General features: G+C 42.5%; 3 protein-coding genes across 5 annotated transcripts; 1 reads left to right on the plus strand and 2 right to left on the minus strand.

Moving 5' to 3' along the window:
* jdp2b (Jun dimerization protein 2b) lies at positions 1-8,691 on the plus strand. The gene is made up of 5 exons (XM_067241147.1): positions 1-99; positions 893-943; positions 7,316-7,533; positions 8,057-8,161; positions 8,342-8,691. Exons 3-5 carry the CDS (start codon positions 7,339-7,341, stop codon positions 8,528-8,530), a joined length of 489 nt encoding a protein of 162 aa, XP_067097248.1. The 5' UTR covers positions 1-99; positions 893-943; positions 7,316-7,338; the 3' UTR covers positions 8,531-8,691.
* Positions 8,692-9,665: 974 nt separating this feature from the next.
* On the minus strand, positions 9,666-12,548 carry LOC136947222 (cathepsin B-like). The gene is made up of 9 exons (XM_067241146.1): positions 12,424-12,548; positions 12,120-12,205; positions 11,791-11,902; positions 11,433-11,548; positions 11,243-11,328; positions 10,804-10,947; positions 10,329-10,445; positions 10,101-10,229; positions 9,666-9,857 (listed from the first exon to the last, which is right to left on the minus strand). The coding sequence occupies exons 1-9, from the start codon at positions 12,544-12,546 to the stop codon at positions 9,781-9,783; spliced, it is 990 nt and encodes a 329-aa protein (XP_067097247.1). The 5' UTR covers positions 12,547-12,548; the 3' UTR covers positions 9,666-9,780.
* Positions 12,549-13,769: 1,221 nt separating this feature from the next.
* On the minus strand, positions 13,770-19,916 carry fdft1 (farnesyl-diphosphate farnesyltransferase 1). Of its 3 annotated transcripts, XM_067241150.1 has the most exons (8): positions 19,818-19,916; positions 17,965-18,062; positions 17,027-17,210; positions 16,607-16,735; positions 16,136-16,327; positions 15,844-16,020; positions 15,471-15,623; positions 13,770-15,317 (listed from the first exon to the last, which is right to left on the minus strand). In XM_067241150.1, exons 1-8 carry the CDS (start codon positions 19,914-19,916, stop codon positions 15,087-15,089), a joined length of 1,263 nt encoding a protein of 420 aa, XP_067097251.1. In that variant the 3' UTR covers positions 13,770-15,086. The 3 variants fall into 3 exon arrangements, with proteins under 3 accessions (XP_067097251.1, XP_067097250.1, XP_067097249.1); XM_067241149.1 differs by lacking the exon at positions 17,965-18,062 and having other exon boundaries at positions 19,818-19,913; XM_067241148.1 differs by lacking the exon at positions 19,818-19,916 and having other exon boundaries at positions 17,965-18,344.
* Between the last annotated feature and the right edge of the window lie 5,186 nt (positions 19,917-25,102).

Here is a 25,102-nt window from a genome sequence, read left to right on the forward strand (position 1 = left end):
TCAGTATTTAAACCGTCTGATGCAACGACTTTTAGTCTCAAAACCTACATCCGATTCTATAAGACTATATCATCGTCTCCGATTCTGGACCCCGAATAGGTAAATAAACACGTTTTTCTCAGTGATGAAAGTTCGCGTTTTGAATTAAGCTGAAAGTCAAGTAACTTTCACACTTTTAATTTACTTTTACAATTCCTTATCGTCATTTGAAGCCTTTTATAACAAATCAGTGTCGACTAGTCTTTGTAATAATGGAATTTTCAGGGTTTAAGTTAAAACAGTAACAAATCATTTGTTTTCATAACCATCTGATATCGGCTAGCAATGTTAAAGAACTCGGATGTCGATTGTGGAGCCATCATAGGCCACCGCTTTTCATGCCGAATTTTTGTGCTCAACTCGGGCTTCATTGTTACAACCGTGTTGTCTCAAGTGAAACAACGTAACGATAAACCGTTGCAGTCGTAGAATCACGTGTGGCTGGAATATTATGAATTGCCCATTTGTAATAGTTACATTTTAACTGGATTTATATATTTTAGTTAATCTTAGTTGTCTCATCAGCCGATCATTATGTAACGTAGCCTACATAGACTCAACAGTTAAGTTTTCAGGAATATGTATACACCGCTCAGCAAGACATGCGAGGAGGGGAAAATCTTTCTTTAGTTATGAGTGGCTTTTTTGTTTGTTCCAAAAGTCAGCAATGATGGCTAGGATCTTAAACCCTGCAGCTCACCTCCGTTGTTGCAGTTGAGGCAAAAAATTTTTTAGCAGTGTATATATCTTTTTTTATTTAGGTATACCAATTGTGAGTTGGCATTTAATTACATATTTTAGACGGTTTAAAATAACCCAAACTTTTTTTTTTCTCCAACCTTTTTTTTTACAGCCTCCAGACATCATTATACCATAGATCAGAGGTCTACAGACTAACTGCAAAGTAAGTGTTTAATTAGTCAACATCATTTTCAAGCTACTCTAATTCAGCTTTATGAAGTTTCTGTCATTAGCAGACATGGAAGGAAATGGTCTCTGTTAATAGTTTACTTCTGGAAACATATCTTCTGGAAACATATCTTCACCGTTCACAATATGAGGATAGCCTACTTCCTTTCTATAAACTTTAATCTTTACATTTTCAAATGTGAAAACGCCCTCTAACTATTTATTATATGTGAGACTCATCTGGAATGGGGTCCTGAATGCTTGCCAGACTGACTGGGCCTAGCCTATATGGGAAACATTCAGAAGCAGCAAGTTAGTCGATCATATCACACAGCATGGAGCTGTCAAGGAACTGGCAATGGTGTTTTGATAGGGTGCTTTGCTTTCAGTGCACCACTTTATAAGACACGGTCTCTGTGAACTGAAACACCTTCCTTGGGATGAAGACTCAAACTCTTGTCAGTGAGCATGACTACTTGTAAAGTCAGAGTATTATAGTATATTCTGCTCTATTCTATAATATATTCTGAGATATCTACCTCTAGGCCGAGGTACCCCTACCTTACTGGTAGGGTTATCCAGATTTGACTACATACGAGTTGGCCAACAGTTAGGCCTACTAGTAACTCATCTGGAGACTACATGGCTTATCTGCTATTAGAATGAACGTCATGTTTTAACTGATGAGCTCAGTAAGTTAAGATGTTGTTGATGATGTGTGTCATTCAATGAATGTTTGGATACTTCACGGTGTGACTTTAACTGCAAGCCCCACTCTGTGTGTGTTTGTGTGTAATGGGGTTGTATAAATGCCCAAGTGCCTGCCCGGGCACATCAGTGGTGCGGTTTCTGCAGAAACGGAACGCCGCCGCGTATTGGGGCAGGGCTGGCGAGCCAACAGGCAGCGCACGCTGGCAGGGGCGGAGGGGGAGGGGGGGGGGGGGGGATACGTGGGCGCGCACAGGTTTATTTTAGGTAGAAATGCCTTCCAGTGCCTCTCTCTGGAGGGCTGAGAGAGCCAGGCTGCACTCTTAACTACAGCAGACGAGTTACATGTATCCATGTAACAGCCAGTGGTGACTCACTATGACTCTGGGAGCCCCCTGACAAGTCCTTGTATCTCTGGATTTGCAAGGTCTCTTCAATGTCAAAAAGTCAGTCCTCATGGCATGGGAACTTTGTTGACCAAACCACCACTGTGGAAGTGGCCTCCTTGGAAAAAAAAGTGTAGCCTTACAAAGACATTATGTAGGTTCTGAGTAGGAATAACATGTTTATATGAAGCAGAACACTCGGTGGAGGCCCTTTACAAGTCTTTAAGGTAGACTTTCGAAGAGTTAATATTCAATGCCTTCCAGATTTCCAAATTCCTTTAGTTGTTTCGAACCTTTGGAAGGGAAACTAATTTCTTAGCCTCACACAAGTGTAGATTGCATGTTGTAGTCACAACATGTCAGCTTTAGAGTAGATTTTTTGGGATAAGCCTTTTTTGTCATGTCTCATGTCATACTCAAATACACACTCGTGCAGCCTTTATAGATTTTTTAGGGTTTAATATTATATTAAATTGCATGTATTGTTTATAATTCACACATCGGATAGGATTTATTTCTCAATAAATTATTATTGTACACCATGACAAATAATTTAAAGGTTAAGATTTCTAATGGACCTGAACTTGGACCTTTCATGAAAGGTGAATAAACTGGTAACTTCACAGTGACAGAAACAAACCGTGCATCCTGGTTGTTCGATTACAGCAAACATCCTGACATGAGGAAATATCTGAGGCCACGTGTCGGCCATGGTGGAACCCTTCACCACAGATTGCATCATCTGATGATTGCTTCAACAGGCAGCATTAAATATATTATTTGGCAAGTTTGGCCTATACGTTAATTTCAAGGTTTAGTCAAATTGCCAACATTTTGTCATGCAGATAACTCCATACTCCAAACACAACCCAGATGGAGAAATGCAGGTGCCTTGAAACAGGAAGGCAGGACTGCATGTAGAGCACTATGACTGTGGGTGTGTGGTTCATAACAACAGTCTACCCAAGTGGATGAGAACGCTTAGTTTCCTTAGTGGATGATTTGCATCAGGATTTGACGAGGAAATTAATGTCAGTACTGAGAGCACTTGCTGCCAGTTTACATAATCTTCTGACAACAACAATTTTAGCCTTATCATTTCAAAGAGACGCATGTAGGCTTGTAAACTCCATTAATGACAGATTCAGAGAGACCAGTTGGTGATTTGATGTAAAGATGCGTGTTCTACTAAGTCTTTTGATAATTAGAAGGTTTTAGGAAGCTCAGTTATCATAAAAATGTTTTTGCAGTAAGTAACACTTTCCAGAAAAGTGTTCAAAATCTACAAATTTAAACCTAATCACTGCTCCTTGGTTTCCATAGCAGGTGTTCAGAGAGATGCCTATTTTCCTATTAATTAATTTAGCAAAATATTCATTCTTTTGATTCCACCAATGTGTGCATGTGCTGTACGCCTGCTTTACGCCTGGGATGGAGCGAGAGAGAAATGAAAGCAGTAAAACATCTGTTTTTTTTGTCCCCAAAGTCAGTCACACACTCACACCCAAGAAGTTCAATGACCACAAGATCGAGAACCCATTTTGTTTTGTCTGTTCCTCATGCTTGTGTATTATCAATGTGAAAATAACAAGGGTTTTGTGGGACTGATATATTGTAATGTCCCTGCAAAATAGCAAATTCTTCTGGCTCTCTAGAGGATTGCGAAAGGTTGGGTCAGATACTCAGCACATATCTTGTCTGAGTGCGAGATGTAATGATGATTGTTCAGGCCTTGGCCAGTTCAGCAATACGTGGCTTGGCTAAGACTTCACTCTCATTGTTCATTTTGAGATCTCAGACATAGCTAGACAAATGGCAAAGGTGTGTTTTTTGTATGCCACAGAGTTGTGTGAGACTTTGTGTGAGAGATGGTGCCCGGTGATGCCTCAGTCCAAAGTGAGAGCTGGCAAAGTCAAACAAGGATCAAAGGAGCACTCTGAGAAAACATGTCTGCTTTGATAATGTCATGACTCTTAGAGACGTGAGATTTACAAGCCTCACAGCACAAAGCTTGAGGTATTTCAGCCAAATTAGTTTTTTTTTTTTTATACAGCTAGCAAATCTGAACTATGACCTGGGAGGTTACAATGGCACCTCCCTTCAGCTGCCATGTTGTTACACCACTATGTTTCAATAGATCTGCATTTGTTGTTTTGAAAAAGCAAATATGCAGGGTAATACATTGGTTTTTACCAAGCACAGACACACATGCTGATGCACACACATACACACTCCCTTGTAGGGAGGAGGATAATAGGGACTCCAGTCGTGCTGCTGGGTATTGATGGTGAGGGGCTGAATTCCTCAGCCTTGGAGCTCCTAATTGCCCTCAGGAATGAAGCAGGAAATGGACCCATTTGGTCGACCTGAAGACAGATGAAGTATGCGAGTGAAAAACGAGGGGCGTTCAAGCATGTATACTGTATAAAGACAGTGTATACCAAGCATGTATACTGTATAAAGACAGTGTATACCAGGCATATGTACCTGCACTCGTGGCACACACACACTCTGGACTGCATGTGCACACACAGTACACACACACACTCTTATTCACCCACCCACCTCTTGGTCAGGGCCTAGATGAGGTTTCTGTTGGGCCCCTGCCAGGGTCGGCCTTAAGTTTGGGTCTATGTTTCATAACTAATGCATGACATTTCCACTCCCCACCCTCCATGTGCTGGCCCCTGGTCCTTCTGGGCAGCCCCGGACAATACTGCCCACTCCCCCAGTCCTTATGTGGGTGTCTTTGTCCCAGATTGGGTCCGTGCCGTGGAACCGGCTTTTCTGCTTGACTGCGTGAACACAGTTGAGGCGTTGCATCATCAAACAATGACTGCTAATCCCGGGCAGCCGGCCATCGGTGACAGAAATTGAAAAACTAAAGAGGAAAAGGAAAGAAAAAAATCACCCCTCCAACACCCCTCCTTTGATAAGTGTAAAATCAGGTCTGGGGTACGATGAACGGGTCAACTTCTTGGAGGTCTTTGTTGGGCCTTGTTTGGAGTTTAAGCGTGTTTAGACATTCATTGGTAAACAAAGTAGAATGTAAAATAAAAGTTTGTCTGTTTTTAATGTCTGCTTGTTCAAAGAGCAGTGAACAAGAACATTTATAAGAATCTGTAACAGACTGAGTATACTGAATATAAACTTTCACTCCAAAGGAAATCGCTCAATTTAGAAAATACCATCAGTTGTTAAGAGTAGGCCCCGTCAGAAATAACACCAGGAAAATGGTTTGAAGAGAAGAAAAAAGACAGCTCATTTCATGCCTGATAATTGAAAGGAATCATGATGTCTGTTCCAGTCATTCTCAGTGTGAACATTGCTGCCCTCAGGCTGGCATGTCTCTGTGGACTGTTCTGTTCTGTGATCTAACCTCATGCAGTGAACGCTAGACAAACAGGAAGTCTGCAGAGTTAGGCTAGCATGTTAGAACAGGTCACATAGTGAGACGGGGGTCTTTCCCTTCCAAATGCAGTGTTTAAAGGGATCAGGTACTGTAGGTGGGGTGGGGGGTGGGGGGGCAGTTGTGTATCTGTGCAAATGTGGTGGGGCAAATGTGGTTTTTCCAAAAAAAAAAAAAACAAGTGGCAAGAAATTTAATTTGGCTTGTTGGAGACAGGTTCCAGAACCTGTTTGTTGGAGGGAACATATTCAAGGTGGCAGAAGACCAGGGTGCATGCTGGAGGATGTAGTCGTCCACCATCATGGTTCTCTTCCTCAGCCTAATGACAGTCAGAAAGTTTCTTTCTTAATGTTAGCGATTAGGACTTGAAGTACGACTGATTCTATGTGTTTAAAGAACCTGTTCTTAGCAAATATAGTATTGTTTTTCTGTCCTTGCACTTTCTTTTATGGCACGTGATGAGTAAAAGCAATGGTAGATGAGGTTAAATCTAGTCTTTTCACACCTCCCTAAGGGGTTCCTATGAGACCAATTTAAAATAAAGTTTTCAACTAGCAGAATATTTTCCTTCCAATTAGAGTCTCTCCTTTAAACTGTTACCGGGCAGCTGGAACTGGTGACAGACCAATAGAGTAACACCACAGTACAGTTTGCACCACCCAGTAAAAATACGCCCACTTGATTCAATTCCATTTGCCCAACAATAAACTCCTTGCGCAGTGCAAGACAGAAAGACTTAAATACCAGTCTGTGGCTGGGAGGAGATTGTCAGAATAAGAGTTACATAACCCTGTTTATATATTTATTTTTATACCTCCCTTCTGGCTTTTGTTTTAAGTCTAGTTTTGCAACTAAAAATACATTTCCCTCAATAGTCATTCAATTACCTGGTCACAAATGGACACATTTTGCTATCAAGCTAGACAAGCACAGATACCTTTTTGTATAGTGAGCATCTTACCTGTTTCTATTGAACTGACATTTTGCAGTATGTAGCTCAGCAGGAAAATGTGAGCTGTTGTCACTGACTGTAAAGCCCATAGATAATAGATACTTTCACTACTTAAATCTGAGAATTAATGAATTTTTTTAAATGTGATTTGTATCCTGAGGCAAATCAAATTCTACCACCATGGAAGCCTGTATTTGCCCAAGATATAAAATATTTTAGTAACCATGTTCAACCATACATTATACACGTCAGATGAGCATGCTTTTCTGCAAGATTCTGCTGTTGTCCTGGCGGTTCTCTCATTCACTGTGTTCTGTGTAGAACGCAGGGATGGGCAGACTTGAGGCTCCTGAACGGCTCACATCTGCAGCGTTTGTTTTTTATTTGGCCATCAGGAGTTTTCCCAGTCGTGGTCTTCCAGTAAATTAGAGAGATGTCTTAATTCTGCAGCTACTTCCTCCTCCCTGCCCAGTAAACAGTTTTTCTTTCTTTTTTTCCCTATTTCTTGCTGTTTCCCTCACTTTCTTTTTTTTTTACTCCTCCATTTTCCTTGATTGCATAGGAATAGCTGTGGTCAAACTGTTCAAATTGCCCCCTATTGTTGAAAGCCAGCACTGGTGGTTGGGATGGTATGCATGAATCCCAGCCACATTTGAGTCCTCATGGACTTTTGATCATCTTGTGAATCAGTCCCATTTAGAAACATCTAATGAATATCCACATCATTCCATTCCCACAGAAAACAAGGAGTTTTTCTAGAGGTCATGCATTTGTATCCTACAAAAGCCGGATTCCAAAGCTTCTCTGGGTGTGCCATTAAAAATAATTGTTCAAAAATAACTTTGGTCCTAACCAGTCTCTCTCCCTCTTACTTTCCCCACCCTCTCCTTCTCTCCCCTCTTTCCTCTCCAGCGGGGGAGGAGGGTGGTGAGGACATGATGCCGGGACAGATCCCTGACCCTTCACTGACGGCGGGCTCCCTGCCCAGCCTGGGGCCTCTGGCGGGCATCCCTGCCACCACGCTGACAGACCAGCTCAAGCTGGCCGACTTCCGCAACCTGGGCGCAATGCTCTCACCTCTGCACTTCCTAGGGAGGCTGGGGAAAAGGACACTGGAAATCAAGGAAGAGGTGAGGAGGGGGGAGACTGGGAGGGAAGGACTAAAAGCGGGAGGAAAGATTGAAGTGCAGGTTGAAGCGAGAGAGAGTGTTGTTGGGTGGGTTTGTTATGAAAAGAGGATGTTGGGGTCTAAATGGAATCAATTTTTTTGTTCTCCTCTGTGCCATTGTATGAGGGCAAATGAAATACAACTGGGATATTAAACAGGCAGTAAAAATTGAGCTCCTTGTAACTGTTTCAGATTACTTTACCTGTAGCGCCCCCACATGGACATTAGGAGTAGTAGTTTACGTGTTGCATAACATCAATGATTTCAATCTGGGTTATGGTTAAAGAATCCAGATTTCGAAAGTAATATTTTGGTCTCCTAATAAGCAGGCACTATGTTTTATGCAGACTTTGTTTCTAAGCAATCTGAGATTCTCTATTAAAAGAAAATAGCCACAAATATTGACCATATGTGCATGTGTTTTATTTATTTTTTATCAAGGAAACTAATCACCTTGTATTCCCCCCCCCCCCCTCCTGTTTCAGATGGAGGAGGATGACGACAGGAGGAAACGGAGAAGAGAGAAGAACAAGGTGGCCGCGGCTCGCTGTCGGAACAAAAAGAAGGAGAGAACAGACTTCCTTCAAAAGGTACGTTTCATCTCCACCCATAGAGGGGGCTCTGAGGACATTGTAAAAATACTTTTTACATTTATTTATGATTTCCTAGACCATATCGCCAAGCACAGTCTCTACACGGCTATGTGGTTGCTCAGAATTGTGTTATTAGTTAAGTTGTGTCAAAGTCTGCTACTTGCTCTGTCTCCTCAGGAATCGGAGCGCCTGGAGATGGTCAACTCAGACCTGAAGGCCCAGATAGAGGAGCTTCGCGTGGAGAGGCAGCAGCTCATGGTCATGCTCAACCTCCACCGGCCCACATGCATCGTCAGGACAGACAGCGTTAAGACCCCAGAGAGTGAAGCCAACCCCCTGCTAGAACAGTTAGCTGCCACAGAGTAAAGAGAAATTGATGGACACAATATATCTCCACCAGGAATTGGCTAAAAAGAAAATATTTTTTGTTGTTGTGAGTGAAAGCACTTGAGCTCCAAGCTGGACAACTTTGGAGACTCTGTTGTCCCAAACACCTGGAGATGCAGGGCGCCTCTTTGTGAATTCTACGGGAGCTGGCTCTGGGGAAAAAAGTTTTCTGCTAAGTGTCATTGTTGTTGATTATACATAGTTCCTTCTAGTTACTACTACCACCTTTACAAAAATGGACAGTTGATGAAGTTCGTACAACTGGAAGCAAAGTTGTTGAGGAAACACTACTACCAACATGGTGCATTGTTATTCACCTGCCACGGACAAGACAAGTAGCCTAGGTTGTATTGTAGAGGCACACATTTAATGTGTTGTGGTTTGCCAATGTCTACCGGTTGAAAAATACAGGTGTTGTACTTTAAGATTGGTCAAAATACATATTCTAGTAGGACCCTTGTAGAGTTATAGTTTGTCATTGTGTATATTATCATGCCAATTATTTTGTACCCTGCCTTGACAATGGCAGTTAGCGGTTGATCCGTGGTGACGCTGGCGTCATGAAAAGCACATATGAAATGTTTACAGTTGTTTATGCCTTGTTGGTCTGTCTACCAATGTACCTCTTTTATACTGCTTTATATATTACATATACATGTATGATATGCCTGTTTATCACTTGATGTGATGCTTTTACATCTCTATTTTAGATGATGTTCTGTTTAGCATGTGTGAAAAAAAAATGCTGAACAATATCTCTAAGCAATTAATATTTTGGAACTGTACCATGTATGGCTTTGTTACTCCATCTATATTAAATTCTATTTTCTAACGATGTGAAAATGAAGTGTTTGAATGTTAATGCATACAATCAAACACTATAACTATCAGGCTAGATTTTGTACTTTATTTTTTATTTAACCTTTATTGAGAAAAATAAAGTTGATCGATATTGGCCTGAAAACTGCAGTGTATATAAAAAAACAAGGGAAAGAAAATGGAAATGTGTTTTATTTAAATTGTTTGGATTGGTATCTGTTCCAATGGAATAAATGGTAGCTTATGTATACTTTACCTTAAAAAACAAACTATTGCTAAGTAAGGGCACAAAAACTTCACAGTAAATGAATTTATTAAACCAAGAAGGCTTGCCATGGACAGACCACATAAAGACAAATATAAGTAGCCATGTCAAAATCGGACTGTCCTGTTGATTCCTGTAGTGCAGTCTAGAGCTGGGGTATTCCAGCCACCACCTCGGACTCGATGCCACATTCATCCCCACCACGGAGGATCTTGAAAAACCCTGACAGGAAAACAGGAGCATGGAGGGATGGTGAAGAAGTGTCAAGGTTAACTCAGTCACATCAGATACTTGCTCATTGTCAGTCTTAAATTCCCACTTAAAGCCCTTTTACAAAAATACACTTTTACATCCTGTATCAAATCATGTAGTTGAAATGATAACACAGGCTTTTGTGATCTCAAGGGGTTGGGCGTTACGACGTCATCCAGTCCAATGACAAGGCAAGCTCTGCATGTTCAGTACCTTGGTTTCCCCAGTCTGTGTTCCAGGAGTTGGCAGCCAGCCAGTAGGGAGTGTTGTTCTCCTTCCCCCAGCCCAGGATCTTGATGGCGTGACCTCCCAGCATGTCCCCAGTCAAATGCTGGTACACACCTGGCGACACAGAAGGAAAAATAGACATGGCTGAATATACTGGAACCAGTTCATGGGTTTGTATTCATGTTTGTGTGCAGTTGAGATATGCTTTCTCACCACTCTTGTAGAGGAGGAAGTCCTCGTAGACAGAGAAGGCTGCTTCCACAGGCCCATTCTTGTACAGCTCAGTCATGATCTGCTCCTGCTTGGAGGGCACGGAGTATGTTTTCTTACCTGCAGGGGGCAACAGAGAGGTGAGCACCAACAACTGAAGAAGAAGTGGATTTGTGAGTCGGACAGAAAAATCACAAAAGCTGTACCAGGGCTGATATAAATGTTTTTATTAGTAATACTATACTATATAGTTATAATAAATGTGTATATTGATTCGTATTTGATGCATATGTTTTTGCACCCTAAATCATTGTCCTACTACACACCCTGTCACATGTTAGTAAATGGAGGCTGAACCATTTATTAACAGTTATATTAATAACCACACTGCCACAACACACAGAGTTTCAGTATATGCTACCTGCAATAATATTTCAGTGCTGTAATATACTTGGTGCATCTCAGAGTGAACTCTTACCAAAGTACTTGTCTTTCTCGTACGCGGGGGTGTACCCATCGATGCACTTTGTCTGACATTTTGGGGTGTCCCCTTCGCCCTGGCAGGGAGGACGAGTGCCATTGACGTGGTGCTCACATGGGGGGATACTGTAGGGTCTGCAGCCTGGATGACACGCATGCAAACACACACAAGCACACACACATATACATGCATATCAAATGAAGTATGTACAAACTGCACATACTCACAAAAAGATTTGAAACCATTGATCGAAGATTTGAAACCATGTACGTCACAAATATTACATGCACCAAAAAGGTTAATAAAGCCAAAGTCTGATGGTCTATTTCTCCATTATATGTAGATATTTCAGTGGACCCATTGATATTTCTGTAAGGTGGATCCTCCGCAGGAACATACAGGGAGGTTGGGAGCAGCAGGTGTCTCTGGAGCTCACCCTTATTAGAGCCATACAGGCCTCCAGTCACCAGCCCAGATTTAGCCCAGTATTCCCAGGCAGCACTGGGATAACCTCCGAAGCACCTGTGCACAATCACACATTTTAGCTATATGCTTTTTTGACATTATTACAATGCATAAAATGTGACCTTTATAAGACTAAAGGTCGCACACGCAAAAACACTCACCCCATGCCACATTCCTCACAACACGATAGGAGGTCCTCGGCAGAGATCTCCACAGTGATCTTGGCGTTGCTATGGATACACAATCTGTCGGAGATAGCCTCTGCAGCTCCAAAGGCCTGTGGGTAAAATAAAACCCTGTCGATGAGTGTCCATACGCTCAACAATTTATCTTTATGGTTACCTGTAAACCTAGTCAAAACAACAGTTTTAATCTGCTAGGATTTGTGTATTCCTACTCACCTTTATCTTCACTCCATGCATATCCTCCTTTCTCACTCCACACCCCCCCCCCCCTCACTCTCCTTCACGCCTCCATTCCTCCCGTCCCCTCCCCCTCAGTGCCCCCCTCCCCTCTCACCCAGCAGGAGCCGCAGGAGCCCTGGTCTCTGATGTCTTGGATGGTGGGGCAGTTAGGCCACTGCTGCCGTGCGTCAAAGGTGTCTGGCAGCTTGACTCCAGCTGGATGCTCCCTGGGGGGGGGGGGGGGGGGGGGGGGGGGGCATGGGTTAGAGTGAGGCAGAGACCCACACACACACAGTTGTACTCTCAGACTTTACCCTCGCTTTTCTTTCATTCATTAAGTTTTTTTTCACTGCCTATTGCTTTCTCTATCTTTCTTTATTATCTCTTCCCCGATTTCTCTCTCTCTCACATACACTTTTTCCTCTGTGTGTCTCATGCACTCACAGTTCAGGCAGCGTGGGTTTGTTCTGCAGTGTGCCACAGAGACCCTGAACATAGCTGAGGTCAACATTGTAGAAGTTTTGTCCAGCCTAGATGGGAGAAAGAGATAAGAAAAAGAAAGAGGCAAAGGAAAAGAGAAAGACAGAGAAGTTAGTGGGGATGTCATGTAGAGAATACACAGTAACAACAATACTTCAACTACTACCGCTACCAACAAGAATGCAACATTTGGTATATACTAAATATCTCATTGGGTTTTGACAATTTGACCCAGATGCATAGTTCTGCAATCCTCCCTGCGTCTCACCTTCCAGGTGGTGTTGAGCTTGTTGATGTACTGGATCATCTCAGAGGAGAGCAGAGGGTGGCGGGGCCTTGCCCAGCCAGCAGACAAGACCGCCAGGAAGCAGAGGAGGACCAGGGCACGCATCCTGAACTGAGAGAAGAGGTGGTGTGTGTGTGGGACAGGAGAAAGAAGAGAAGGTGGGGAGTGAGAGAGATGACAAGAGAAAGGGAGAGAAAGATAGAAAGGGAAAAGAGCAGATGGCAATAACAAATCGTATTGTTGAAATCATACTTATGCTCTATATATTTCTCATTTTCATAGATTGAAATAACAGGCTGTGTCTAAGATCTGTAAAAAGCAATACAATGAAACTGCATATTTCTTTAACACAGATGTGATGGTGAGGCAATTAAGAAATATCTGTGTCTCTATACTGCATGACCACACTGCAGGACAAAAGTAGTTTGATCTGAACACTGTTCCTGGACATCATGACTATGGCACCAGAAGTCAGACTAACACAGGAATCAAATCAACGAACCAAAAGCACATTTTCAGAAGTTACCTGTATATTTCGTAATCTTTGTTTTTCCCACGTCAGCTCTGTCTCTGAAACACTCTCAAACTGCTTTGTTTCTCCACCAACTGTTCCTTTTTTACAGGACACCTTCATATGTGTCACCTGACAGTTTGGTACGTTTGACATAAAACTCACATGACTGGACAGGTGTCTTTCCAAAGGTTGGCATAATTGTACCAAGGGTCCTAAATTTAAGGGCTGATATGCTTTTTTTGTGCCAACATTGTGCTTTCGTAAACAAATATGACATCGGAAATGTTAATGGGTGGCCAATACTAATGGACCTTATGAGAAGCCTGGCCAAGGCAATGTTGTGTACCTGTGTCAAGGCTGGAGGATAGTTTGCATAAACAGAGCTTGTCCTGTACATTTAGTTATTTATTCATAGAAAATCCAGGCAAAGAATCTAAGGTAGTTAGTTCTATGTCATAATATAGTTTGTTGTCAATCACAAATTAAATGATTAAGTCTAAGTTAGAAAATGAGGAAGGAGTTAGGTATAAGTTAGATCAAACGTCTTAGCAGACGATATCGATCTATATCCCAAAGGATAAAACACCAGAGTTCCCTGGCCACAGTGCATTCACCATGGAGCCTTGGACTAGATGGAGAATGACACAAGCCCAGCTGAGCCTGGGACCTTGGTCAAGAGGGAGTGTGACAAGTTCGGCTGGAGATATGGGCTTCCTCAGACTTTCTGAGAACTGTCAAATCCTCATCATACTGTCAACAAGACATCAACATGCAAAACCACATCCCCCCACTGCAACCAGAGAAAACACAGGGACACCATTTAATTTGGTATATATTTGTTAAATTATTTACAAATCAAATTATCACATTACATAGCAATGTTTATAAGTCTCCTTTGGCTCCGTATAAAGTTACACGTCTAGTCTTTCTACTCACCAAAGCTGTGCTTTAAGGACACTTAGCAGCCTGCTATCTCCTATGTAGCTGCACTCTCTACTATGCTCTGGTCTGTCCCCCAGTCAAACCCAGTGTCTAGTCACTTCCTCACCTCGTCCTCAACTTCCATTCATCTGGAAGAATCCTTAGGTCTAAGATAAAGAAAGATAAACTTGGATTTAAGTGCTGTGCAAACGTAAATGTTACACTTGCACACATTTCATTGTGGGAAACTGCCCAAACAAAACCACATTTGACTATTAGGACCAAAGGTAGTAGCATGAGAGGAAACTGAATCCATATTAACAGTGAATACGACTTGGCCTCTTCAATGTAGACTAAAACATGGGAACAAAAGAATTCTTTTGAGATTACATATTATATTAGGACTGACTACTGATTAGAAAAAAGCTAACCAAATTAAAGAACTGAGATGAAGAAAAGCAGTGTTGTTCTGTGAATGTGTATTTGCTTGTGTGATTTGTCTCCTAATCACGCCGACACATCAGAAAGTGTAACCCACACTATCACACTGACAATTATGAAAGTGTGAATAATATTATCTTTCTATAATATATATGTATTTTTAAAAGAAATCCCTTATATCCCAAATAAAACATCTATGGATTCATTAAAGCTTCCACAAATAAACAAAGGATTGCTCTGAAAAATCTAAACCTGACAGGGAACATGGAAAACCTTTTAGGTTTTGTAGGTTTCCTAAAAAACTAAGATTTTATTTTAAAAATAAACAAGAAGAAAATCACCACTTACTGTATCTAACTACCTGTTCATATGGTGTGGGTTACAGGAAGTAAGATGGACTACGGTACATCTCTGTCAAACATACCAACACAACAATCCTGTTTCCTTATCTGACCCAAACAAACAAGGGCCAAAAGTCTTGCCTGGCAGAAATTAACCAGTTGGCTGGTTCCAACAAAACCAAACACAATCCATCGGACTCAAGCAAACACTCTTTACACTTTAAGTATTTAAAGTATTGCAGATACTATTTGAAATGATCTTTGTTCGTTCATCAAGTGTACAGTGGGTTTGAACAGGACAGCTTGCTAAGAGACTGGACATCTCTATGACAAGAGGAGAACAAGACTTCCAAGAGGAAGTGAGAGAGGGGGTGTTCTCAGTCTGTGCACCCCAGAACGGATGAGGGTGAGCTGGGCTAAAGCCAAGCTCAGTTTCCCTTCATGTCGGAGGTTCCCGGAGCCTGCGCAGCAGCTACAGTACTGAGGTACTGCCAGCTGAGTGCGGCGAGGAGCATGGCAGCAGAGAGGTACATGGGAGAGAGGTGGTGGGTGCGGGACGGGAGACTGGACTGGGACAGGGAGGACTTCTCCTGAATCCCAGTCAGGATACGCAGAGTCTGGTCTCTGGAGGGGTCAGACAAGGACACCTTCTGGAGGATCTGGAAGGACAGAGAGGCCAGAGAGAATCCAGTAACTAAAAAAAGTTAACTTGTAAAGGAAATTATCCATACCCTCTACTCTTAACGGATGACCTTGTATAATTATTGTGTGAGGGAATGATGTAGGAAGAGGACAAATTCAAACACACAAACCTCTTGGCTGTATTGGGCTATGATGCTCTGCACGGTGGCCATATTGGTTGCCTGCATCATTAGTGTAACAGCTTGTCCCTTCCTGATCTTCACCACACCCTGGAACACCTGAGGGTTGTTGTAACATGCAGAAAGGGTCGCTATCGCCATCACCTGGACAGAAGGGGAACAACATCGTTGAAATAAACAACTGAGTTGGTTTGTAAAAAACCTGGAATAGAATTTACCTGATTGTAAATTTAATTCTATTTTTGTTGTTTGTGAACAATGACAGGTGTCCGCTGTGATGCAAATATTAACTATTCGGTGCCTGCCTGAACAAAACGTTATCCCCTCCCCGCCCCCATTATTGTCTGGGTCTGTGATTAGCTACCTGTGGTATGGCGCAGAAATTGAAGACGCTCTGGTTGCGCAGACGGCCGAGGTAGGCGATGACGTCGGGGACGTGGCGGAGGGCGTCAGTCACCAGGAGGTTGAGGCAGGACAGGGCGGAGTGCAGCTTGTCAGGCTGGGCCAGGTCCTCCAGGTGAGAGGAGAACTGGCTCCATGCCTGTCCACAGGCAGAGGTACACACATGGTGAAAAGAAACACACACACACGCACACACACATTCCTACATCATATCAGTGAGCGATTGCCCATCCGACAAAACGTCCGGCTCGTACCTCTTGTGGCCAGAAATGCCGTCCCTCCTGTGTGTCCTCCAGGTAGTCTCTGATGATGTTGGTCTTCTGGAGGAACAGGCCCATGGAGTTGGCCAGCTCTGTGTCGCCGCCCACCTCAGGGTCTTCCAGCTGAGAGGCTGAGAACAGCTGGGACAGGCCGATCCCCACAAGCCCCGCCACATAGTGGCAGTACTGTGGAAGGACAGAGGGAGGGGAGAGGAACGGTGCTTTCATGTAGGAACTATTTTCTTTCTACCAAACTACTCCCCAGCAAGGGCCTCTAGTGTTCAGAAGTCGTATAAAGGAGGGGGCTTTAGCTCAACATGTTAGTCTAGGTTTGGTGAACAATGGACCCCAAACCCACTTCCATAGAGGGTATTACCGACTGAGAAGTTCCTTAAATGACAATTTAGCTGGCAACGTTGAGGCAACATTCTGGCAGCATTAAGGCAACACCGAGACAACACTAACCTGATCCCACTCCTTCATGGAGCCTACTTTCTTCTCCAGGAACTCGGCCATCCCCACCCCCATGCGGTGGCAGATGTCTGAGATGACGTCCCTGTACTCCTGACCCAGGTTCCGGAACTCCAGAGAAATCTGCAGGGTTCACGTTGAGGTCACAGAGAGAGACAGGTGAAGACCTGATTTAGGTCAGACACAGCTGTTCCAACACTTGCTATGCCTGGCTGTCTTTTACAATCGGTTAAGAAAGAACCTGGTACAACTAAGCATGTGAGTGACCCTTTTAACACATATCTGTTACAGCAGGCTGACTAGGTATCTACCCACAGGCCTGAAGGGAGGCTGTATAAATACATATAATACAATACATTTACACTGAGTGAGTTTAAGCAGTTTAACAGGGTCACACAGGAAGGGTCCACTGACCGTTGGGAAGTCGTCCAGGACCTGCCTGTCCTTCTCCTGGCTCTCCTTGAAGCACCACTCAGCCTGGTAGAGGTAGGTGTGGAAGTCGTTGAGCATTGGCACCTTCTTCTCCAGAGGGATGCTCATGTCATCTTCCACAGTGTCCAAGGCACGCAGGACCAGGTAGAAGATACACACCGCATGTCTGGAGAGGAGGTGGGAGAGACAAGAGAGTGAGAGGCAGAGAGAGAAATAGGTAAGGGGGGAGACACAGGGAAATGAACAGATATTATTGCACAGAAGTATTTTTGCATGCTTTTAAAGTATACGGGGAAGTGTCTGAAGTTTGAACACAGTGCAAAGAGAGAGGTCTAGTGTCGGCTGCTCTGCAGAATAGCTTGACAACATTCAGAACAGCTGTCAGACCTCATCTACAAAAGGTCAAGGGAAAACATACACACACAAACACACATGAGAAGAATTCCTCACACGCACATGAATAAATGCAACCGTATACATGAACAAACACGCATGTATACAAAAAGTCTAAGATTTGTTTTCAAAACAGCTGTGTCACTTTTGTAAACTCAACAGGGTCTTAAAATAGTGGCAGTCCTGTGAAAGGGAGTAGGCCTAGATATAACGTGATCTAATTCCTTTGCTCTCCCTCTCCAAGATATTTACAGCAGTACCTCTATGTCTACAGTGAAATAACCTAAATCATTTAAAGCGTGCAGAGGCATGGACTTGAAGTAGGTTATTAGAACTACATAAAGCATTTAAGGGTAGAAAATGCACTCAAGGTCAATGTTAATCATCAAAAACGGTCTAAAGTTGTGTACGCGTCCAAACGGGTTGACAAGATGCCTATTCTGGCGACCACTGCTTGTCCAGGGATGCTGGAGACACGCCCCGTACCTGAGGGGACGTTTTGGAGAAAGTTTACTCAAATAACTTACCGTAACTCTCCGTCTAGTGCTTGGATAACAGCGGCGAAACTTCGACTTGTCTGATTTAGATAGAGGTAGCATGTCCGCAGACTGTCCCTCATGGAGTCCTGGCATGAGAAACAGAGAAACATGGGTTGTCTGTAAGAAGCTGCGGTTCTCAACCGGATCGGCCGGGCGGCCCAACATCCTTCCTGCATGCCACGGTCGCGCCTTCCCCCGGAGAAGATTGACCGTAAGGCGGGTCCAGGGCTCCGCGGCGTGACAGTTAACGAGCGTTTGAACACCGAGAGGGTGACCAGACACTTACAACAAGCTCCGGCCATAAGAGGGATGAAACCGCTCAGGTGTTCATGTTCAATAACTGGACAGTTTCATGATTCATAACCACAACAAACTTATTAAGTGCGCAGTAGAGGACATGGGTGTTGTGGAATGTTAAAGCTAGGAGGTCCGTAATAATAGCGTGTACTCGGCGTAGGGGCGTCACTTACTGAGTAGAGAAAAACATGGGAGGATGGGCCTATCCCACCCACAGTAATGTTATCAAGTCAGTCTACATACACTTGCGGAACTGTGCAGCGCAGCCTACAGTTAAGAAGTGTAAGGAGCCCCTCCCACCTCAGCTAACACACAAACACAAGCTACAGTATTTCGTAACTTAGGCTACTTGTTGAAATACTGGAAGCAGGCCAGCAGCACCTCGCAGGCACCACATGAATAGAACATGAAAATGACTTTCAGGCGGCCGTGTCGATCTAAACTTGCACACACGTTTACAAGACGCTGCAATTGCTACTCAATGCAGCACCGAAAGAGATTTATAAAAATGTACTCATAATTGTTCATTAGTTCATGGTTGAATATAATGCACATAAATCGGAGGTTTCCTGAAAACAAGACTTTCCATAACACTGCAACAAAGGGAGTTGTCTAAATAACGTGATTTGCAGTGGTAATGTGCTACCACCTTGCGGTAGGTAATAGTAGAGACAGGTAGCCTATACCTACGACGGCCTGTATCGCCAGAATACGCTGCTTGCCACTGCGTGCTTATAAAATATTTCACTGCAGTTTCAGTTTTCTACTTCGATAGTGACAGCTTGTCAGCTTGACAGCGTATCAAGCTTCGCTTTTTCTTCAGCTGAAGCCCCAACCCCCGACTCACATGGACTGTTACATAACAAGGTTTTCGCATCATGAGGATTTATAGCTTAAAGTAGTCTACACGCTGATGCCAGGGGTCTTCTAGGTCAAACCGAGTGGTTAACGGTGGGACTTAATAGTCAAACATGCGCACAGCATCCTTTCCCTACAGTGAACTCTCAAAGCTCATTAAGGCATAAATCTCAGCCACCGAGTCATCCTCTCCCTTTACGTGGACCAACGCCAGTGGAATACGCGATTTAACCAATTAATATTGGGTCTGAACCACTATAATAGTCACGTCTTTATTGTTTAGGCTTCGATATTCTCCGGTGTTCTCTGTTCCGCAAATAGTGCGTCTTAATAGTGTATGTTACCTGAAGCAGAACATGAGACATGCAAGGTTTTTCTGCTGATATTATCCGTCTTGACGCAATTTCATTTCCCGTTCCCTTTTGGGAGAATCATGACTAGCTTTTCAGTAGACTAGTCTCTATGTGATGCTGGTGCATTATATAGCCAAGTAAAACTGGGCACATTTAGCCTAAGTGTAATAGACTAGCCTACTGTCTATCGTTTATTCTAGAGACCGTACCTAATGGAGTTGAGTTGTGAGCTGTAGCCGATCACAGATGTACATGGTGTACCACACATGTGCATAAATTAGATTAGCTTCGTAGCAACAGTTTCAGGAAGACCAAGAGGTCCTTTCTACTCACATAGTCCAATTTGGGCATTACAGTGCGGCAGCCCCCCATTTTAAACTTGAACAGGTTGAATATTTCCTCTGGGTGTCCTAATGATTTCACGATGTCCATGTTTGTGTCTTTAGTGGTTGAGAGCCAAGGATGCTGGCCAGGTGTGTGTAAAGACCTGCCAATTTCTATCCCATTCAAACTCTACGCAGCGGATACGAAATCGCCTTTGTAACCTACAAGAAGTCGTGAGATCGGCTGACGGCTTCAATTGGCTTAGAAGAGCATGGGCTCAGTTTTAAGCGACCAGTGAATAACGAGAGCGTCTGGGGTGATGCCCCGCCCCAAGAAAACCAAGGGATTTGATTGGCTCTGTGCATCACCGAAGAGACCATCCGTACTGTAGTGGAGGAAACATGAGTCAAGCCATTACATTTTTATGTCACATTGTCACACTGACTGTACAATAAACCTTTCAGTCTGAACAGCCACCTTGTTGTCTGTTGGAGTTCTGTTTATTGAGTGTGTTATTTTGTTATATTTATGCTGAATTATAATTCATGCTTGTCCCTTAATAACTTTGTGTAGCCAAATCTATTTAATCTGTGTGTGTAAATATTTTTATATAGTCTTGATGGCACCTTTAAAAAAAGCATGGTCACTGTGCAAGAACAAATATTGAAATGAAGTCTGCGCTGACTATTTCAAAGAGGCTTACTTTTATTTATCAATGAGGCCACAGAAAAAAGGCAACCGTGCTGTTGACAGTAATGGATTACACCAGGTAGAGATGTCTGAGCTTGGATCCAGGGCAGGCCAGTAGGCATAAGTGCCAGATAAGCTGTGCCTCTGCTAGCTAAGTATGTAGTGGATTACCTGGCTACCAGAACTCTAGGAATGTACCCGATCTCTCACCCATTTATATACTTTCTCTCTCACAATGTATCTCTCTACCCACACACTACACACCTGAAATATCTCTCACACTCTCTCTCTCACATACATACACAAACACTCTCTTTGACTCACACTGACCTGTAGTATGGTGTAGACTCCCTTAATACACCGGCAGGGGCGTAGCCAGGACATTATTTCTGGGGGGTGGCACTTGATTGTCAAAAAATACTATTTTAAAACTGACACACTGCATCACTCAGAGCAGCAGTTTTCTAACGACTCATCTAGCCATAAACAATTAATTGAACTTTCTTATGGACACTAATGATGTCTTATTGATAATCCCATATTATTGAATGGGTGCTTAGATAATGTGCGAGTGCGATGTGTCGTGATTATGTGAGGGAGTTCGGGACCTTAACATGAGACGGGGAGATTGTTTTTACTGGAAGTGACAGAAATACACAATATGAATATTCATTTTAGGCGATCATTTACTTAGGTAAACTGTAGCATTTTAAGTGCAGTATTCCATTCATTTGCGATAATATATAGATATGTATATATAAAGAGAGAGAAAAGCAAAAACATTACATCACACACACATGTCCCATAATACATAAAGAAAAACAAATAACAATAATATATACAATGTACATTGAACAGTATCATTACTACAAACAGTGAACAATATCACTAGCTTACTACATTAAACAGATTGTGGTGCTGAATGAAAACAGAGCACTGACAAACCAGGTCTAGAAGGGGCACTCTTTGTTTGCTTGTGTGTGTGTGTGTGTGTGTGTGTGTGTGTGTGTGTGTGTGTGTGTGTGTGTGTGTGTGTGAGTGAGAGTAGGTAGATCCATGTAAATACATAATTGCCTTTTTTGTTCATTAGCTTATTTGTTGACCAGATATGTCTAAATAGAACAGACACAGCTTTTCCCCTACCATAATATTAGGGCCCAACGGCCCCCCCCGTAGTTGAGGTTGTGCTGGAGCTTCACCCCTGGGCTTGGAAATGTCTGTAAAACACCAAAGAATCCCATTAGTATCAGCTTTTAACATAAGTGCTATCCACTTCCAATTACATGTTGTTCTTTTGTTGTTTTTTAAGACTAAACATGCAATCATTAACATTTGACAGATTGAATAAATATATGTTTATTATATGGCCAGCCTTAAAATGATTTTTGTTTGCCATAACCCGACCGACCCTGTCCCATTCCTCGGCTACTGATAACCACTCACCTGGAGGGCAGACTTGTTTATCATTCAGTTCTCTTATCCCAGAATCACTCTCCTCATCCTGCTCTGTCTCTGACAACTTGTCTCCTGAACATTCACTGCCACTGGCTTCTTCACTTTATGCACCTGTTCTGCTTTCTCCACTAGCTCCTCCCTTACATCTCTTTCTGCGACATTCTCTGTCGTGCTAGTTGCTGCTTGCAGGTCTCTGGTGCGCGTGCTGGCAAAAACAGCATGGATTTTCCTGTCTCCCCCTGAGGCATTTATCCTTTTCATTGTGTCATCTTTAAAGAAAAGTATTATATATAATATATATTAAGTACAATATAAGACGACTTGATAAAAAAAATACTAATGTAGCCAAGCTTTTTATGGATCACTTTCTGTTGTGTAAAAAATTATACACGGACACAGTCTTCAAGCACAACTTGTATTTTTCTCAAACATAGTATTCGAACAGCTCTTTTTCTTACTAAAACCAGAGCCTGTTTAAGGATATTAGACATATTAGACATTCTCTGCTAAAACTGACGCTTACGTCTGCCCCAACCCCCGAGGGACCAAAACACCCCCTTTTCCGTAGAACATAGAAAGGTCCGCTACACTAATGCATTTATTTCAGCTTTATACCGTTTCTGTTCAGGAGGGTTTTTTGTATTTTTTTATTATTATTTTTGCTGTGCCGTGAGGTTGGGGGGGGGGGGGGGGGCGGCAGGCAGGGTAGCCATTCTCTGACCAATGGTGGCCGTGGCACCCCCTGGCCACCACTTGGCCACGCCCCTGTTCACCGGAGCACCTCACTCTCTCCTCCTCCTCTCGTAATTTCCTCCCACTCCTCTCTCTTTCTCGCTGTCTCTGTCTCTCTCTGTGTCTCTCTCTCTCTCTTTTACTGTCATTACGTAAAATAACTTTTCTCTCTCTCTGTCACACCCCTCCACCTTACACGCCCCTGTTTGTGTGTAGAGATTATTCAAATAGTTTCATCTTTAGGGATGCACACACGCATGTCAACCTACAGAAGGGCAACTCTCCCGGAGTAATGTAACATGATTGTAATGTAACAGGAGGGTAGCCCTCCAGGAACAGGTTTGGAGAGCTGCTGACATAAAGCAACCAACCATGTACCATGGTGTGGGGGTGTATGTTTAGGGTTGAATTGAGTAAACACACATCCTCAGTACTAGTCAATCACTCACCAAAAAAGTAAAACATTATTAGCTTGATGCCTTGATCAAGGGCATCCAGACGTGGCAGAAATTGGATTTCCTGTGTTAATCCCAATCAGTAGACCAGCTATTACCCTGTCATTTGTTCATATATTCAGTCTCATTATCCATTTAGGGTATACTGTGTATATATATGCTCTTACTATCACCTACTGTGTTCTGATGACATTCACAGTTCTATGATGTAGTATCCACCTGCCTATAATAACAAACACCTATTGGCTTTATGTTATCTTAGTTTTTCTCTGACATCAACACTGTTTCAGTTCACCGTCCTCTTTCAGAGTGCATGGCCCAGAGCCTATAAACAACAAGCAGTGACTGGATAAAGTTCACCTAAAAATACTTCACCTAATACTTAAATGATCATGGGATCAGTTTTATCAACTGGTAGGAGTCGAGTGAAGGAGATGAGATGTTATCATTCAGAGGTGAAAGAGGTTTATTACTACAATTTATGACCAAACATGAACTCAACTGACAATTGTATCAGTCAACACTGATGTCACTTCCCAAGTTGTGAACTGTTGAGCATTCTGATTGGCTAAGATGAGATATGAATCACCATCCAGCGTTCTGCATTCTGTGATATTTCAGCTCACTGCTTGGCCAACAGGTTTTCCACAAGCAGTCTGGACATGCAAGGGAGTCATAAATATTTCCTGTGTTCTTAACTATCTTTTTTATACTTTGCTGTAGTGGGACTTGCTAGTATTGCTGATCACTGCGGACATTTGAGGTCAACAACATCTTACCTACAGTATTAAAACCTCAGGTAAGACTGTGGTATTCTCACACCTGGTCTAGTAACAGAGACAACATGGAGCGTAAGTAAACTGGGACTGGGCATAGAGTTTTGTGAATCTCCTAGTGTAACCAAATTCTTTGATGTAACTTTTCCAGTGAGTTAACCTTTATTATCTTCACTTGTCGCTTGTGAGACACAATTAAAGTAACCTTAATGATAAAATTATGATTTTTATTTATCATGTTTCATCTTTGTCTTCCATTCAGTATATATACAACAATTTTGTACTATTATAAATGGGTTTATGGCCATTAATCAGTGGCCTGGGTTTGATTCAAGCGCATAGTCACATAAGTTTTTTTCTACAGGTACACTCTTGCACTCTTGTGGGGAGTTTCATGTTGTTCAATTGTAACTTGTTTAACTGCATGCTCTTATGGTTCTTCCCTTTGGCACTTATTTGGTTCTCCACAATGTATGCTTCATGTTTTGGCTGCTCGCAATGTTTGGGGCTATCTCGTTGTTATGATCAGTGACCTATGCTCTTTTGTAAAGCTCTCTCTTGGAAGTCGCTTTGGATAAAAGCGTCTGCTAAATGCATAAATGTAAATGTTTAAAAGAAAAACGTTTCATGACTTTCAACAGTTTAATGATCCTCCTGAATGAATCTTGTCAAACCTGTATCCTTCATGATTCATGAGATAAGTTGTTGTTACAATAACCTTAAACACGCCTGGAGGGGAAAACAAACATCCACACCTCTCTCTAGATTCTTAAAATTGTTTCATTACCTTTTTCTATTGTATTCCATCTGAAGGAACAACTGACACTGGAGTATGTAAAAGGAAACATTTTGACTCTGAATTCAGATCCGGATCAGGGCAGCAGAATTATCTGTTTTATCCCTAGCCTACCAGCTCTCCGGCTAGACTGAAAAGGACCAGCCATGGAATGGAGAAGGTGGGGGTTGATGCTGCCAATTGAGTGAGATAGTAAATTTACTGGCTAAGAAGGAAAGTGATGTGAATGTGCATTACATTACATTGCGAATAAGAATTACAATATTTGTTTCATTTTAAATGTATGAGTTTAAATGTTTATCTTATTTAAATATTTGTTGAAATTAATTTGTTTTGGCTGCATTAATAGTTTTGATTGGAATGATATTGGTGTAAAAACAAAAACAACTG

The sequence above is a fragment of the Osmerus mordax genome, chromosome 8, assembly GCF_038355195.1.
Source record: "Osmerus mordax isolate fOsmMor3 chromosome 8, fOsmMor3.pri, whole genome shotgun sequence".
In the NCBI taxonomy this organism is placed as follows: Eukaryota; Metazoa; Chordata; class Actinopteri; order Osmeriformes; family Osmeridae; genus Osmerus; species Osmerus mordax.

What these genes read in the sequence shown, in the direction of transcription:
- jdp2b (XM_067241147.1), top strand. Translation starts at nt 7,339, where the DNA reads ATGATGCCGGGACAGATCCCTGACCCTTCACTGACGGCGGGCTCCCTG. An exon ending in CACTGGAAATCAAGGAAGAG is followed by an intron (nt 7,534 to 8,056) that starts GTGAGGAGGGGG and finishes CTCCTGTTTCAG; the next exon opens with ATGGAGGAGGATGACGACAG. An exon ending in GAACAGACTTCCTTCAAAAG is followed by an intron (nt 8,162 to 8,341) that starts GTACGTTTCATC and finishes CTGTCTCCTCAG; the next exon opens with GAATCGGAGCGCCTGGAGAT.
- LOC136947222 (XM_067241146.1), bottom strand. Translation starts at nt 12,546, where the DNA reads ATGCGTGCCCTGGTCCTCCTCTGCTTCCTGGCGGTCTTGTCTGCTGGC. An exon ending in CGAGAAAGACAAGTACTTTG is followed by an intron (nt 10,446 to 10,803) that starts GTAAGAGTTCAC and finishes TGCCCCCTGCAG; the next exon opens with GTAAGAAAACATACTCCGTG. An exon ending in CTTCCTCCTCTACAAGAGTG is followed by an intron (nt 10,230 to 10,328) that starts GTGAGAAAGCAT and finishes CTGTGTCGCCAG; the next exon opens with GTGTGTACCAGCATTTGACT.
- fdft1 (XM_067241148.1), bottom strand. Translation starts at nt 18,278, where the DNA reads ATGGCCGGAGCTTGTTGTAAGTGTCTGGTCACCCTCTCGGTGTTCAAA. An exon ending in TCCTGGACGACTTCCCAACG is followed by an intron (nt 16,736 to 17,026) that starts GTCAGTGGACCC and finishes TGAACCCTGCAG; the next exon opens with ATTTCTCTGGAGTTCCGGAA. An exon ending in GGCATTTCTGGCCACAAGAG is followed by an intron (nt 16,021 to 16,135) that starts GTACGAGCCGGA and finishes GCCTGTGGACAG; the next exon opens with GCATGGAGCCAGTTCTCCTC.